The 17,159-nt window shown below is 42.0% G+C and overlaps 1 protein-coding gene across 2 annotated transcripts in view; it reads left to right on the top strand.

Moving 5' to 3' along the window:
• LOC134353766 (anoctamin-9-like) overlaps positions 1-16,461 on the top strand; it is a 171,446-nt gene extending 154,985 nt beyond the window's left edge. For both annotated transcript variants that reach the window (XM_063062116.1, XM_063062115.1), the window contains 3 exons: positions 11,720-11,813; positions 12,004-12,116; positions 14,672-16,461. In XM_063062116.1, coding sequence (XP_062918186.1) covers positions 11,720-11,813; positions 12,004-12,116; positions 14,672-14,741 — 277 coding nt within the window. In that variant the 3' untranslated portion in view covers positions 14,742-16,461. The remainder of the gene's footprint in view (positions 1-11,719; positions 11,814-12,003; positions 12,117-14,671) is intronic.
• The last annotated feature ends 698 nt before the right edge of the window (positions 16,462-17,159 follow it).

Here is a 17,159-nt window from a genome sequence, read left to right as displayed (position 1 = left end):
AGAACATCCATTATATTGATGCACATTAAAGGTTCAATCACAACTGGAGCCCACCAGATATCGAAATCAGTTTGAAAGGCTTAAAACAAAACTGTCTGTTTTTTTCATCCCTTCCTCACATTCTTTACAACTTAAGGTTATATTTTCTCTTTCCCAGTTCTAACAATGGATCTTTGACCAGAGATCTTAACCTTTCCTCTAGTTCCACAGATGCTGCCCGAACTACTATGTCTACTGCATTTTCTGTTTTTATTTCAGATTCTCAGCAGCTTAAGCTTTCACATTGAAGAACTCGCTATGTTAAATTGGCAGTATTTTCTTTAGATCCTAGCCTAACAGGGTGTGAAATAAGCATCGGGGTTGACAGCTTTGAAAGAATTCAGAAGTATTTGAGCTCAGGCAGATTTTAATTTTGTACCCATCAAGCCTATAATTCATACTCTGGATTGAGCTGCAAGGAAACATTAGGATTAACTACCCTTAAGTTAAGACTAATGGGAGGATATACTTTTGCTCTTTGAATAAGTGATGCTCATTCTAAGTTAACACAAGGAGGTGTAATTAGTGTGGTACTGCAGGGCTCAGTTCTCGGCCCTCATTTATTTACTAGTTATACTAATGACTTGGAGAAGTGATCAGAATGCAATGTATGCAGCTTTGCTCATGACACAAAAATAAGTGGAAATACAATTTGTGCTGAGGTTATTGTGACCTTGAATATAGATTGTATTAGTGGCAAAAGTTTCGGAAATGGAGTTTATTGTGAGGTTATTTGCTTTGATAAAAAGAATCAAAACACAGTTTGTAATATGCTATGTCTTTTAAGATTTGTCATACTATAACTTGACAGACAGTAGTGAATAAACAACTAAGAACATATCTTTAGAAGCAGGAATACATTAACCCCTACAGCTCTGTCCTACACTAACACCATATCTAAAAAGACACCAGTCTCTGTCTTTAATACATTCAGTGTCTATAGCTCCACAGCCTACTTGTGTAGAGACTTCCAAAGATTCAAAATGCTGCGGGGGGAAGAAATGTCTTCTTATCTTAATCTGAATAACCCAACTTTAGTTTGAGGCTGCAACCCCTGGTTCTAGAAATCCAGCTGGGGAAACGTCACTCCTGCATCTGCCTTGTCAATCTTTGTAGAATTTCTGTATGTTTCAGTGAGATGACCTTTCACCCTTCTAAACTTAATGCATACAGTTCTAGTCTGATTAATCTCTCTTCATATGACTAATGTTCCATCCCCAGAATCGATCTGGTAAACTTCAACACACTCCTTCTGTCACTAATACCCGATATCCTTCCTTGGTCCACGCACGGGAAGAACCTCCTACATTCTAGATAGGTCTCACCAGAACCTTTTATAATTGTGTCAAGAAATACTCTTGTACTGAAGTAATGGTCAATGCATCATTTGTCTTTTAATTACTTTGTGCACTTGGATATTAATTTTCAGTGATTTTTCCACAAGGAGAGGCAAGTCTGTGTTAGCATTTAGATATTACACTTTAAAAAAAAAGTGGATCATTTGCAATATTACCACATTATGTTCCATTTGGCATGTCGTTGCCTATTCAATTAATCTTCCTCTTGAAATCTCAAAGCCATGGTTCTCCTTTAATGAATTCAGAATTTTTTCCCATCTTCTGGCTAACCATTATTTGGCAGCATAAGTTTTTATCTTTAACTTCTCTTGATTGTGGTGACTAGTTTGACTTCAACACTCCTCTCTCCTCCTCGAACCTTATCCTTCTAAACACACTGTCCACCGCTATCTCCGGACCAATCCCAACCTTACCATCAAACCAACAGATAAAAGGGGTGCTATTGTAATGTGGCAGACTGACCTCTACCTTGCTGAGGCCAGGCAGCAACTCTCAGACACTTCCTCTTACTTACCCCTTGATAAGGACCTATCTCCGGACCACCAGAAAATTACCTCTGATACCATTACTAACTTCATCAACTCTGGAGAAGTCCCATCCATTGCCACCAAACTCATAATTCCCTAACAAAGCACTATTTTATTTCAGCCTCCTACTCAAAATCCACAAACCTGACTGTCCAGATAAGCCCACTGTCTCTGACTGCTCCTGTCCCATTGAACTTGTATCCACATATTTTGACTTCATTCTATCCCCCTTGGTTCAGTCTATTCCCACTTACATCCATGACACTTCACATATTCTGGATATCAACAACTTTTAATACTCAGGTCCTGACTGCCTCATTTTCACCATGGATGTCCAGTCCCTTTTCACTTCTATCCCCCCCATCAAGCAGGCCTTCAAGCTCTCCACTTCTTTCTCATCGAAAGGTCCAACCAGTTCCCCTCCACTACCACCCCCCTTCACCTGGCAGAACTGATCCTTACCCTCAAGTTTTTCCTTCAGCTCCTCCCACTTTCTCCAAACTCAAGCAGTGGTCATGGGCACCCACATGTTCCAGCTATGCCTGCCTTTTCATTGGCTACATAGAATTGTCCATATTTCAAACTTTCCCTGGTAATGCTCCCCAGTTCTTTCTGTGCTACACTGACAACTGATTTGGTGCTGCTTCATGTAACTATGCTGAGCTCAACAATTTCTTCAACTTTGCCTCCAACTTCTACCCTGCCTTTAAATTCACTGGATCCATTTCTGGCACCTCTTCTCTTCTTGATCCCTCTGTCTCCATCTCTGGAGACAAACTGTCTACCAACATCTTGATTCATACCGGATCACACAGTTATCTTGATTATACATAGCTTGATTGATTGGTAAGTTTGTGGCCTAAGGTAGAAGGAGATGAGTTATTAACTTCAAACTTTCTGCATAAGCACTCAGAGTTAACCTGCACGTGCATGTAATGAGAGCTGTATAACTCATCTCCTTCGACCTTAGGCCACGTACTTATCAATCACCCCTGCTGTGGACCACTTTCTGGAGGTCCAAGACGCTGACTTCTACAAAGAAGGGATCCGTATGCTCCACAACTGCTGGATTAAGTGTGTAAATGTAGGAGGGGACTATGTTGAAAAACAAATGCGCTAGGTTTTCTAAAATTGACTCCCTCCTTAGGCCACGAACTTATCAATCACCCCTCGTACATCATTCTCCGCAACTTCTGCCATCTTCAACAGGATCCCACCACCAAACATATCTTTACATCCCTCCCCCTCACCTTTCTGCAGGGATCACCTTTCCTCTGTGATTCTCTTGTCCATTTGTCCCTTCTGGCATACATCCCCGCAAGCAACAGAAATATTACACCTGCTGGTTCACCTCTTCCCTTACCTCCATTCAGAGCCCCAAACATTTTTTCCATGCAAGGCACCACTTTACCTGTTAATCTTTTGGGGTCATCTATTGTATCTGATGCTCCCACTGATGTGACCTGACGTAAACTGGGGGACTGCTTTGTCAAGCGCCTCCTCTCAATCTGCCAAAAGCAGAATATCCTGGTGGCCAACAATTTAATTCCTATCCCCATTCCCATTCCGAAATGTTGATCCATGGCCTTTTTTGCCAAAATGAGGTGACTCTCAGGGTGGAGGAGCAATAACTCATATTCCATCTAGCTATTCTCCAACCTGATGGCAAGAATATCAAATTCTCCTTCTGGTGATACTTCCCTCCCCCTTTCCTTTGCTTCTATTCCCCACTCTGGCCTCTTACCTCTTCTGTTTCTGTTAGTCTGTTTGTCGAGGTAAGTGGGTGAGTAGACTTATTTTTCCTGTTTCATTCCGGTAGAATTAGATAGCATGCCTGCAGGGTTAGTGCTTTGTTCAGGGTGTCAGATGTGGGAATCCTGGGAGTCCTCCAGCCTCCCTGATGGCCACATCTGCGCCAGGTGCACCGAGATGCAGCTCCTCAGAGACTGTGTTAGGGATCTGGAGCTGCAGCTTGATGACCTACTGCTTATCAGGGAAAGTGAAGAGGTGATAGACAGGAGCTACAGGGAGGTAGTCATCCCAGGGCTACAGGGGTCAGAAAACTGGGTCACTGTCAAGAGAGGGAAGGGAAATGCCCGGATAGTGGAGAGCACACCTGTGGCTGTCGCTCTCAGCAACAAGCATCTTGTTCTGGATGCTGTTGAGGAGGATGACCTGACAGGGGATGCCCACAGTGACCGGGTTTCTGGCACTGAGCCTAGCGCTGTTGTGCAGGAGAGAAGGAGGGAGAAGAGGAATGCGGTAGTCGTAGGGGATTCCATAGTCAGGGGAATGGACAGGAGATTCTGTGAGCCTGATAGAGATACCCGCATGGTGTGTTGCCTCCCAGGTGCCAGGGTACGGGATGTCTCGGATTGGGTCCAGAATATTCTGAAGGGGGAGGGTGAGCAGCCAGTTGTCTTGGTACATGTTGGTACCAATGACATAGATAGGACAAAGGAGGAGGTCCTGAAGAGAGATTTCTGGGAGTTAGGAAGGAAGCTGAGAAGCAGGACCTCCAGGGTAGTAATCTCAGGATTGCTACCTGTGTCACGTGCTAGCGAGGGCAAGAATAGTAGGATCAGGCAGATGAATGCGTGGCTGAGAGACTGGTGCAGGGGGCAGGGCTTCAGATTCTTGGATAATTGGACAAGAATCTCTTCTGGGGGAAGTATGACCTGTTCAAAAAGGACAGGTTACCCTTGAACCCGAAGGGGACCAATATCCTGGCGGGAAAGTTTAATAGAGCTGTTAGGGAGGGTTTAAACTAATTTGGCAGGGGGATGGGAACTGGAATGACAGAGCAGAAGAAGGGGAAAACAGAAATAAATCTAAGATAGTGAGCAGGAAAGACAGGCAGGTGATGGGGCAAATTTGTAGCCATTGGGATGAGTTGCAGTGCAATAAAGTTGCAGTGAAATCAAAGCGAAAAGTATCAAATACTGGTCGTAAGGTATTATACTTAAATGCACGCAGCATAAGGAATAAGGTGGATGATCTTGTCGTACAGATACAGATTGGCAGGTATGATATTGTGGCCATCACTGAGACGTGGCTAAAGGATGCATGTCTCTGGGAGCTGAAAGTCCAAGGATACACGGTGTATCGGAAGGATAGGAAGGTAGGCAGAGGGGGAGGCGTGGCTTTATTGGTAAGAAATGATATTAAATCATTAGAAAGAGGTGAGAAAGGATTGGAAGGTGCAGAATCTTTATGGGTTGAGCTAAAAAATCGCAGGGGTAAAAGGACCCTGATGGCAGTTATTTATAGGCCTCCAAACAGCTGTAGTGATGTGAACTACAAATTACAACAGGAAATAGAAAAGGCTTGTCAGAAGGGCAGTGTATTGATAATTGTGGGGGATTTTAACATGCGAGAGGATTGGGAAAATCAGGTCGGCACTGTATCTCAAGAGAGAGAATTTGCAGAATGTCTGCGAGATGGCTTTTTAGAACAGCTTGTTGTTGAGCCCACTAGGGGATCGGCTGTACTGGATTGCGTATTGGGTAATGAACTGGAGGTGATTAGAGAGATTGAGGAGAAGGAACCCTTAGGAGGCAGTGATCATAACATGATTGAATTCACTGTGAAATTTGAAAAAGAGAAGCCGAAATCTGATGTGTCGGTATTTCAGTGGAGTAAAGGAAATTACAATGGCATGAGAGAGGAACTGGCCAAAGTTGACTGGAAAGGGACACTGGCGGGAAAGACGGCACAGCAGCAGTGGCTGGAGTTTATGCAAGAAGTGAGGAAGGTGCAAGACAGGTATATTATAAAAATGAAGAAACTTTCGAGTGGAAAAAGGATGCAACTGTGGTTGACAAGAGAAGTCAAAGCCAAAGTTAAAGCAAAGGAGAGGGCATACTGTGGTCAGTTTTAGCCTCCTTATTTAAGAAAGGATGTGCTGATGTTGGACAGGGTACAGAGAAGATTCACTAGAATGATTCCGGGAATGAGAGGGTTGACATATGAGGAACCTTTGTCAGCTCTTGGACTGCATTCCTTGGAGTTTAGAAGAATGAGGGGAGACCTCATAAAAACATTTCGAATGTTGAAAGGCATGGCCAGAGTGGTTGTGGCAAAGTTGTTTCCCATGATGGGGGAATCTAGTACGAGAGGGCATGACTTAAGGATTGAAGGGCGCCCATTCAGAACAGAAATGCGAAGAAATTTTTTTTAGTCAGAGGGTGGCGAATCTATGGAATTTGTTGCCACAGGCAGCAGTGGAGGCCAAGTCATTGGATGTATTTAAGGCAGAGATTGATAGGTATCTGAGTAGCCAGGGCATCAAAGGTTATGGTGAGAAGGCGGGGGAGTGGGACTAAATGGGAGAATGGATCAGCTCATGATAAAATGGCGGAGCAGACTTGATGGGCCAAATGGCCAACTTCTGCTCCTTTGTCTTATGGTCTTCTCCTAACCTGCGTTTCATCTCTCCCGGTGACCCTCCTTCCCTTTCTCCCATGGTCCGCTCTCCTATCAGATTCTTTCTTCTCTACACCTTTTCCACTGGCCTGGTTTCACCTATCACATTCTAGCTAGTCCTAGTACTCCCTTCCACGCCCCCCATCATTTTATTCTGGCATTTTTCCCCCTTCCTTTCCACTCCTGAAAAAGGGTCCTGGCCCAAAATGTTGCCTATTTATTCATTTCCATAGATGCTGCCTGACTTGCTGAGTGCCTCCAGCATTTTGTATGTGTTGCTCACTATTTTTCTGGTTGAGATTTCACTTTGCTTGAAGAGATATATAACTACTTGCGCACCACATATTGATATTTAAAATATATCCCAATCAACCGTGTTCAACCTTTGACTCATGACCCTTTTTACTTTCTTCAGATTTAAGACCATGTTTTTAGATTGATCTAAATCACTTGAAAATGTTATAAAAAATTCTATCATATTTTCAGGTTTTCTAAGTCTAATAACTTCCAGAGCCTCATTTAATCCTTTCCCATTACACAATATAAGATCGAAAATAGTCCATTTCCTTGTCATCTAATGATCTAGAAAAAAATCTGATACATTCCATGAATTTATTACTACTAATTTTGTTTACCTATAGTTACTTTGAAGTTCCTCATGATTATTGTATTGCCCTTGTCTGTAATGGGAATTAAACTATACTTCCAATTGTATCATTCATTCCCCTACTTGTTAAGAATGCTGCATGTATTCAGAAACAGAGATTTCAATTTTATCTCATTACCATTTTCCTGACTTTAATTGGAGGTATACTCTTATGGTTGTCCTTTCCTGAAGATTCAAGTTATCACTACACATTTTACTATTGTGTCATAAAACAAACTGTTGGAGATATTCAATGAGTCAGGCAGCAACTATAGAGGGAAAAGAACATTTGAGGTGCTGAGGAGAGACTCTTTATTGCAACACCTATCGTTCTGCACTTCTGCTTTGCCCTTTTCCTTTTTAACATTCTCAATTTAAACTCACCAAGAACTTCAACATTTAACTTAAATCTTTATCTACAACACTAGTCATTAATTTATTGCGACACTGGCCCCAGACTGATTAAAACAAAGCCCATCTCAACAGAATAGCTCACTTTTTCTCCAGTACTGGTAATAGTACCCCATATACTTATTTCTTCAGCACCAATTTTGAGCCATGCATTTAATTCCTAGATCTTACACCAATTCATCAGAATCAGATTTATAGTCACTGACTCACATTACTTTTTTTTGTTTTGAGGCAGCAGAGTAGTGCAAGGACATACAATTGTTGTGTACAGTAAGTTCTGGTTAATTAGGACAGCCACTTATTTGGACAACTCTTAATAAACAAAAAACTAATCAACAAAATAGCCAGGATTCCCTTCGTTAATTTGAGATATTATGCTGCTTAATTGGAACAGGAGACTGTTGCCAAAGTTTCTAACTAGCGTCAGTTGCATGTGTTTGTGTTCAAAAAGCAGTGATTTTTGTCATTGACAGTCGGCGAGAAATAAGTAGTAAGACAATTCAGAACTGTTTTGACCATTGTGGTTTCAAGCATTCAGGGTTGGAGATGCCAGAAATGGCTGGGAATGAAAATGAAATAATTTTGTTACTTCAACAAGTTAGGAACTTCAGAGAACTTAAAGGTATCAACAATCATCTTGAATGTTACAATGAAAATGAAGATTTGGAGAACACAATCATCGAAAGCATTGTATAAAGACAGTCCATTATCTGCACCAGGTGTCTGCACTGATTTTGTCCATTTGCAGTCAATCAAAAGAACATGGCAGTGTACACTATGAATTTTTCCATTGACTAATGTACAATTTTACAGTACAGTAACAGTATTAGTGGCATTCTTATTTGTTCTGTATTTAATTTAAACACATAATTTGTTACTCAGTTAAATGGTAGTTTGTCTTTTCTATACCCTTATAACTATTTTCATGAAACTACGGTTAATTGGGGCAGCAACTAAATTAGGCTAAAATATACTGGTCCTGATGTGTCCCAATTAACCGGAATCCACTGCATTTCATTGTTGTGTTTCTACTTTCTAATTTGGCTCCTAGCTGTTTTCATCTTTCAGAAGAACTTTCCTCTTGATCCTCTCTGTGTCACTGTTTTCCCTGTGGTCTACAACAACTGAATCTTTCCTTGCTCATTCCATGTTCAGCTCTGACTAGTTGTCTTTAAGTGTGGCATCCAGTGGGAAGCACAGCCTTCAGGACTCAAATTTGTTCTTGATGTGGTCAGTATCTACTCCTATCTAGTCATCTTCTATGCCATTCTTTTCACTCCACTAACTTGAATGGCCTTAACCACATAGTGTTTTGGTCAGACTGCTCATCCACCATGTCACAGAACAGAAATCTACAGCATCTTACAGGCCCTTCAGCCCACAATGTTGTGCTGACCATGTAACCTACTCTAGAAACTGCCTGGAATTTCCCTACCGCATAGCCCTCTATTTTTCTAAGCTCCATTTACCTATCTAAGAGGCTCTTAAGAGACCCTGTTGTATCCACCTCTACCACCTTCATTGGCAGTGCATTCCACGCACCCACCACTCTGTGTGAAAATCTTCCCTCTGGCATCCCCCTTGTACCTACTTCCAAGCACCTTAAAACTATGCTCCCGGGCACCCGTATGGGTCCTAGCTATGCCTGTCTTTTTGTTGGCTTTGTGGAACAATCTATGGTCCAAACCTGTTCTGGTATCTGTCCCCAACTTTTCCTTCGCTACATCGATGACTGCATTGGCGCTGCTTCCTGTACGTATGCTGAGCTCGTTGACTTCATTAACTTTGCCTCCAACTTTCATCCTGCCCTCAAGTTTACCGGGTCCATTTCCAACACCTCCCTCCCCTTTCTAGATCTTTCTGTCTCTATCTCTGGAGACAGCTTATCTACTGATGTCTACTATAAGCCTACTGACTCTCACAGCTATCTGGACTATTCCTCTTCTCACCCTGTGTCTTGCAAAAATGCCACCCCCTTCTTGCAATTCCTCTGTCTCTGCCGCATCTGCTCTCAGGATGAGGCTTTTCATTCCAGGACGAGGGAGATGTCCTCCTTTATTAAAGAAGGGGCTTCCCTTCCTCCACCATCAACTCTGCTCTCAAACGCATCTTCCCCATTTCACACACATCTGCTCTCACTCCATCCCCCGTCACCCCACTAGGAATAGGGTTCCCCTGATCCTCACCTACCACCCCACCAACCTCCGGGTCCAACATATTATTCTCCGTAACTTCTGCCACCTCCAACGGGATCCCACCACTAAGCACATCATTCCCTCCCCCCCCCCCACCACTTTCCACAGGGATCGCTCCCTACGCGACTCCCTTGCCTATTCATCCCCCCCATCCCTCCCCACTGATCTCCCTCCTGGCACATATGAAGAAAGACTGGATGAACTGGGCTTGTACTCGTTGGAATTTAGAAGATTGAGGGGGGATCTGATTGAAACGTATAAAATCCTAAAGAGATTGGACAGGCTAGATGCAGGAAGATTGCTCCCGATGTTGGGGAAGTCCAGAACAAGGGGTCACAGTTTGAGGATAAAGGGGAAGCCTTTTAGGACCGAGATTAGGAAAAACTTCTTCACACAGAGAGTGGTGAATCTGTGGAATTCTCTGCCACAGTAAACAGTTGAGGCCAGTTCATTGGCTATATTTAAGAGGGAGTTAGATATGGCCCTTGTGGCTACGGGGATCAGGGGGTATGGAGGGAAGGATGGGGCGGGGTTCTGAGTTGGATGATCAGCCATGATCATAATAAATGGCGGTGCAGGCTCGAAGGGCCGAATGGCCTACTCCTGCACCTATTTTCTATGTTTCTATCCTTGTAAGCGGAACAAGTGCTACACATGCCCTTACACTTCCTCCCTTACCACCATTCAGGGCCCCAGACAGTCCTTCCAGGTGAGGCGACATTTCACCTGTGAGTCGGCTGGGGTGATGTACCATGACCGGTGCTCCCGATGTGGCCTTCTACATATTGGCGAGACCCAATGCAGACTGGGAGATCGTTTTGCTGAACACCTACGCTCTGTCCGCCAGAGAAAGCAGGATCTCCCAGTGGCCACACATTTTAATTCCACATCCCATTCCCATTCTGATATGTCTGTCCACAGCCTCCTCTACTGTAAAAATGAAGCCTCACTCAGGTTGGAGGAACAACACCTTATATTCTGTCTTGGTAGCCTCCAACCTGATGGCATGAACATGGACTTCTCTAACTTCCGCTAATGCCCCACCTCCCCCTCGTACCCCATCCGTTATTTATTTATAGACACATTCTTTCTCTCTCCTTTTTCTCCTTCTGTCCCTCTGACTATACCCCTTGCCCATCCTCTGGGTTTTTCCCCCCCTCCCCCTTTTCCTTCTCCCTGGGCCTCCCGTCCATGATCCTCTCATATCCCTTTTGCTAATCACCTGTCCAGCTCTTGGCTCTATCACTCCCCCTCCCCCTCCCACTTTCAAATCTTTTACTAGCTCTTCCTTCAGTTAGTCCTGACGAAGGGTCTCGGCCCGAAACATCGACTGTACCTCTTCCTAGAGATGCTGCCTGGGCTGCTGCGATCACCAGCAACTTTGATGTGTGTTGCTTGAATTTCCAGCATCTGCAGAATTCCTCGTGTTTACTCCCTTGTGTTAACCATTTAAGCCCTGGGAAAATGTCCCTAGCTATCCACACGATCAATGCCTTTCATGATCTTATACACTTCCATCAGGTCACCTCTCATCCTCCGTCGCACCAAGGAGAAAAGGCCAAGTTGTCTCAGGTCTCATCTACTTGAGTTGGAAGAGCCTCTTATCTGCTGGACAAATGCAATGGCTGAGGTTTCTGTACTGCTACTTTCTGGATCCCATGTCTGCTCATTATTAGTTATTCCTTCTGGCTCCATTTTGATTGGCCAGTTCATGAGTACTTAAAAATAATACTAAAGCTTCTTCCAGTTGCTTGCTACCTATAATGGTCTGTTGGAATTTAGAATTTCTAATAGACATGTGGGTCTTCACTTGGCATAGATTCTTGTGCCGTGAGTTTTTACAGTCCTTCCTCTCAAAAGATGGCCATTACATAATTAGCACAGGCTTGTTATGATTGTTATGGACTCATACACAATAAGCAGCATGAACATCCAAGCTTCACTACTACTTAAATAAACTTGTCCATTAAGTTACAAAAGTCAATACATGTATCTTTTTAGTGTAATTGCCAGGCCACTAGTTTTTTTGGCCATAATGTTACTTGGATTATTTACTTACACTTATGACCGATTTGGCTTACAAGTTCATAGCTTACTTACATTGTTTCTCCTCCTCAGGTATCGTGATTACAGAACTGATGATGACTATAAATATACAATTCAGTTCTGGCACATTTTTGCTGCACGTTTGGGGTTTCTTGTTTTATTTGAGGTAAGTAGACTAGTTTCCCTCTGTACAATGCACTTACCCCATTATAACATATGACTTTAGATCAATCGTTTATTTGCAAAACAAAGTCTGAGTTTTTGACTATTATCAAATGTAAAAATATTATTAAATGCAATGTAGAAATGTAGAGTTTGTACACAACAAAGAATATCTGTTTTTATTTCTATTTCAGAATGTTGTTGTATGCATCAAGTATATTGTAGCTTGGTTTGTTCCTGATGTTCCAACTTCAGTGAGAAATCAAAATCTAAACCGAACCTATGAGCGACTACAGAAGGAACTGCGGTAAGTTTATGCTTCATTAAAAATCATTATCATGAGCTCAAATCACAAATATCCTTATTGGAGTTATTTAAGTTCTATTGAACTTATAATTAAAACTGTAAACAAGACTCCACATAATATTAACGCAAACAACAGGAATTCTGCAGATGCTGGAAATTCAAGCAACATACATCAAAGTTGCTGGTGAACGCAGCAGGCCAAGCAGCATCTATAGGAAGAGGCGCAGTCGACGTTTCAGGCCGAGACCCTTCGTCAGGACTAACTGAAGGAAGAGTGAGTAAGGGATTTGAAAGCTGGAGGGGGAGGGGGAGATGCAAAATGATAGGAGAAGCCAGGAGGGGGAGGGATAGAGCCGAGAGCTGGACAGGTGATAGGCAAAAGGGGATACGAGAGGATCATGGGACAGGAGGTCCGGGAAGAAAGACAAGGGGGGGGGGTGACCCAGAGGATGGGCAAGAGGTATATTCAGAGGGACAGAGGGAGAAAAAGGAGAGTGAGAGAAAGAATGTGTGCATAAAAATGAGTAACAGATGGGGTACGAGGGGGAGGTGGGGCCTTAGCGGAAGTTAGAGAAGTCAATGTTCATGCCATCAGGTTGGAGGCTACCCAGACGGAATGTAAGGTGTTGTTCCTCCAACCTGAGTGTGGCTTCATCTTTACAGTAGAGGAGGCCGTGGATAGACATGTCAGAATGGGAATGGGATGTGGAATTAAAATGTGTGGCCACTGGGAGATCCTGCTTTCTCTGGCGGACAGAGCGTAGATGTTCAGCAAAGCGGTCTCCCAGTCTGCGTCGGGTCTCACCAATATATAAAAGGCCACATCGGGAGCACCGGACGCAGTATATCACCCCAGTCGACTCACAGGTGAAGTGATGCCTCACCTGGAAGGACTGTTTGGGGCCCTGAATGGTGGTAAGGGAGGAAGTGTAAGGGCATGTGTAGCACTTGTTCCGCTTACACGGGTAAGTGCCAGGAGGGAGATCAGTGGGGAGGGATTGGGGGGACGAATGGACAAGGGAGTTGTGTAGGGAGCGATCCCTGCGGAATGCAGAGAGGGGGGGGAGGGAAAGATGTGCTTAGTGGTGGGATCCCGTTGGAGGTGGCGGAAGTTACCACCATTCAGGCCCCAAACAGTCCTTCCAGATGAGGCATCACTTCACCTGTGAGTCGACTGGGGTGATATACTGCGTCCGGTGCTCCCGATGTGGCCTTTTATATATTGGTGAGACCCGACGCAGACTGGGAGACCGCTTTGCTGAACATCTACGCTCTGTCCGCCAGAGAAAGCAGGATCTCCCAGTGGCCACACATTTTAATTCCACATTCCATTCCCATTCTGACATGTCTATCCACGGCCTCCTCTACTGTAAAGATGAAGCCACACTCAGGTTGGAGGAACAACACCTTATGTTCCGTCTGGGTAGCCTCCAACCTGATGACATGAACATTGACTTCTCTAACTTCCGCTAAGGCCCCACCTGCCCCTTGTACCCCATCTGTTACTCATTTTTATGCACACATTCTTTCTCTCACTCTCCTTTTTCTCCCTCTGTCCCTCTGAATATACCTCTTGCCCATCCTCTGGGTCACCCCCCCCTTGTCTTTCTTCCCGGACCTCCTGTCCCATGATCCTCTCGTATCCCCTTTTGCCTATCACCTGTCCAGCTCTCGGCTCTATCCCTCCCCCTCCTGTCTTCTCCTATCATTTTGCATCTCCCCCTCCCCCTCCAGCTTTCAAATCCCTTACTCACTCTTCCTTCAGTTAGTCCTGACGAAGGGTCTCGGCCTGAAACATCGACTGCGCCTCTTCCTATAGATGCTGCTTGGCCTGCTGCGTTCACCAGCAACTTTGATGTATGTTGTTCCACATAATATTAATTCTGTTTATCCAGTTTGTACAATATCATTGCAACATGCTAGTGTCAATCAAAAGTACTGTGACACTGATCACAACATTGAGCACCAGTAAGTGGAATCTAATGACAGCTCCACTAAAATTGCCTTGATAATTGGTTGATACCAGAAAATGGGCAAATATATTTGTCCAATTGGCAATCAACGGAGACAATGAAATTGGTGGGGCCTAGCTGAAGTTAATAGAGTGTAACTGTAGGTCTAGGTACTGCTAGTGCTAAGACAGTGTAACCATATGCCTAGTACAATGTTTTTACAGGCGACCCCCGTGTTAGTCATGTGAGTAACAAGAATTCACGGCAGTTCCTTACAGAATTCACAAATCACTACCCAAAACCGTGAGATACAGAATAAAATTTGGAATATGTGAAAAACAGTAAATAAGTAAACATACGCTTCTTGACTTGTGTGCAGATGGTGTGGCTTCATGTTACAGAAAATTAGGATACAGACCATTTTCCAGGAGTATATGCTCCCTGTAATGCAGGGGTCACCTGTAGTGATATCACGTAACCCTAGGCTTGTGATTAGTGTAGGAAGCTAGCTTAAAATTGGCATTGCAGGAAGAGAAGCAAAATTAATCAGAAGAAAACATATTGAATGAGTTTTTATGTCATTGAGAATAATTCTTTCTTTCAGAGTGTCACCCAGAAATATTCCACATAATTATTCATCTAATATGTACAGACAACAGTCAACAACTGTGTGAACATTTGGAAAATAAGTGTGCCTGTAAAGATTCAACAATTTCTACCTGGGTCAGAATGCATTTACTTGTATATTATTGTTCTGGATCAAAAACTCTTCGTAAAGAAAATGAAATCAGTTTACACATCTGATTTTCCTCAATGAACAATGTCCTGATTAATCATGAATTGCATTGCAGATCGAAGAAATTGATTAAAAAAATTTCACAAAAACCAAACTAATTATTATTCATATTTTTTCATGTTCGGAGTTACTGACTAAATGAGTGCCCAAGCCCAGATTTATGCAAACACTCAGGGAATTAGACTGACACTTCAAATTCGAAGCCAACAGTAGATGATTAGCTTCAAGTAGTTATAATTCTTCAAACCTCAATCTGAAAAACCAATATGCCCTAAGTACTCAGGCAAGAGTATCTTTGAAGCATAGACTCTGAGCCCAAAATCTTGGTTGATATCCAAGGGAAATAATTCCTGGGTATTGATATTCCCTTATTCAGGAAAAGAAATGTGTAATTTTATTAACTTCAGTATCATTTTACAGCATTCAAATGAAGCTTAATCTGACTGTGGGACAGTGGAATCATGATACCTGAAATGTAAATAGCTCTTCCCACCCATTAGCTAAAAAAGGAATGTGCCAAGAGACATCGAAATATTTATTCCTTGGCAAAAGCTGAGTTTTCCTTTCACGAGTTTTCAGTTCAACTCTTCTCACAGTTTCTCCATTGTCATTTCCATTTCTTTTTACATTTTGAAAACTTAGTTATTTTAATTTATATAGATAGACTCTGGCTTGAAATGGAGAAGGATGAATCAATGAAAATAACATTAAAGGAAAAATAAATAGTTATCACTATCATTAGTGGAAGTTACATAAATTAGAATATATAAAAATATGGTAGTTTCATTAAATCCACAAAGGAATCTGTAAATTTGATAAGTTCAGTCTTCCTTTGTCTAAGATTATTCTGAACAAAGCCGTACAAAAAAATCAATATTTTTAGGAGTTATGGATCCAAATTAATCCTTTAGTCCCAATTAAATGTGGCAGAGTATCCATGAATTTTTAACAGTGTGGTATGCTGAAATGGTTGCTGAAAGCAGTATCCCTTTACCCACCTGTTCACTTATAGAAACTAATGCTACTGGACTGGTAGTGGAAAAAAAACAATAATATGTCAATCTAAACACCAACACTCATAATGACATACACAATCTAATCTATGAATTATAGTATAATCCAACTATTTTTAAAAATGTTTAAATGGTTCTTTTACATCTCATTGATTATTACTAAAATTCAACTTTTGAGGAGTAAACAGTTTTTTAAACTATATAGAAAATTCTTTTGAAAAAGAATAACAAAAATTTTAAGTTTTCATCTAGTGTGAGGAAGGTTTTTTAAATAATGCGGTTAAAAGTGATTAAGGATAAATTACTAGCCATCAAAATGACTAAATTGGTACTTAAATGAAATGTTATTCCCTCTGCTAAACACTGCTTTGGGTAAGATATCATATATATTGGCCATACTACCTCAGCATTTCTATGAAATTTGTAAATCCAATTGTCTGCAACTTGCTTTTCATTTTATAATAATCAAAATGTTAATGATAAAATTCTAATATTAGTGTACAGTTGTATTTTTGTATGTATTACAAAAACTGATTTCAATCCTTTGTATAAATTTAATTTGTTTTTCTATACAACAAAGTAAAAAGTCAAAGTTGAAAAATAATTACCATTGTTTCCTTTTTTCCCTCAAGTATTGTATTTTAACTTCCACAAAGGTACAGCTCTTTTACTGTAATGGTGATAGCAAAAAAGGTATCAATTTCATGAAAACATGAGACCTTGCAGCTATGCAGTCAACTCACATTTCACTCTCATTCATACATCCAAGCACATGATCATCAACATCTTCTCTCATGCACAATATTAAAAAATGCCTATTTCTATGCCTGGGATACCATCTATAGCCTTGGAGACATATGTCCATTGCCATCTTTTATAATCACTCAAATGGTTTTAATTGATCTATTGCAATATACAGTATTCCAAACCTAGAGATGTTGAGGTAATATGACCAGAATATTTGAAATCTTCAACGCAAAAAACATCCATGGTGAATTCATCTCATATTTCCCACCAGTGTCTGAACAAGTTGACCAGAGATGGTAATATCCCAGTCAAGCAGCAGGAGTTACTTGTTTTCTCACAGTCAGGATGATAAACTTGACGGCCATCACAATACACTCTCTCAAAACAAAAGAGCTGGTCATCTCATAAAACGTTAGGCTTGGCAGGCAGTTCAGAAAAGTCAATGTCTATCTTAAAAGCAGATCTACACTCAGAAAACCTCTAAAGTGGTGCATACATTTACAAATACAATAATTAGATAACGGAATACACCCTGA

The sequence above is a fragment of the Mobula hypostoma genome, chromosome 11, assembly GCF_963921235.1.
Source record: "Mobula hypostoma chromosome 11, sMobHyp1.1, whole genome shotgun sequence".
NCBI classification, from domain to species: Eukaryota; Metazoa; Chordata; class Chondrichthyes; order Myliobatiformes; family Myliobatidae; genus Mobula; species Mobula hypostoma.
Note: the sequence above shows the minus strand (reverse complement) of the source record. Positions and strands in the feature narration are given on the sequence as shown.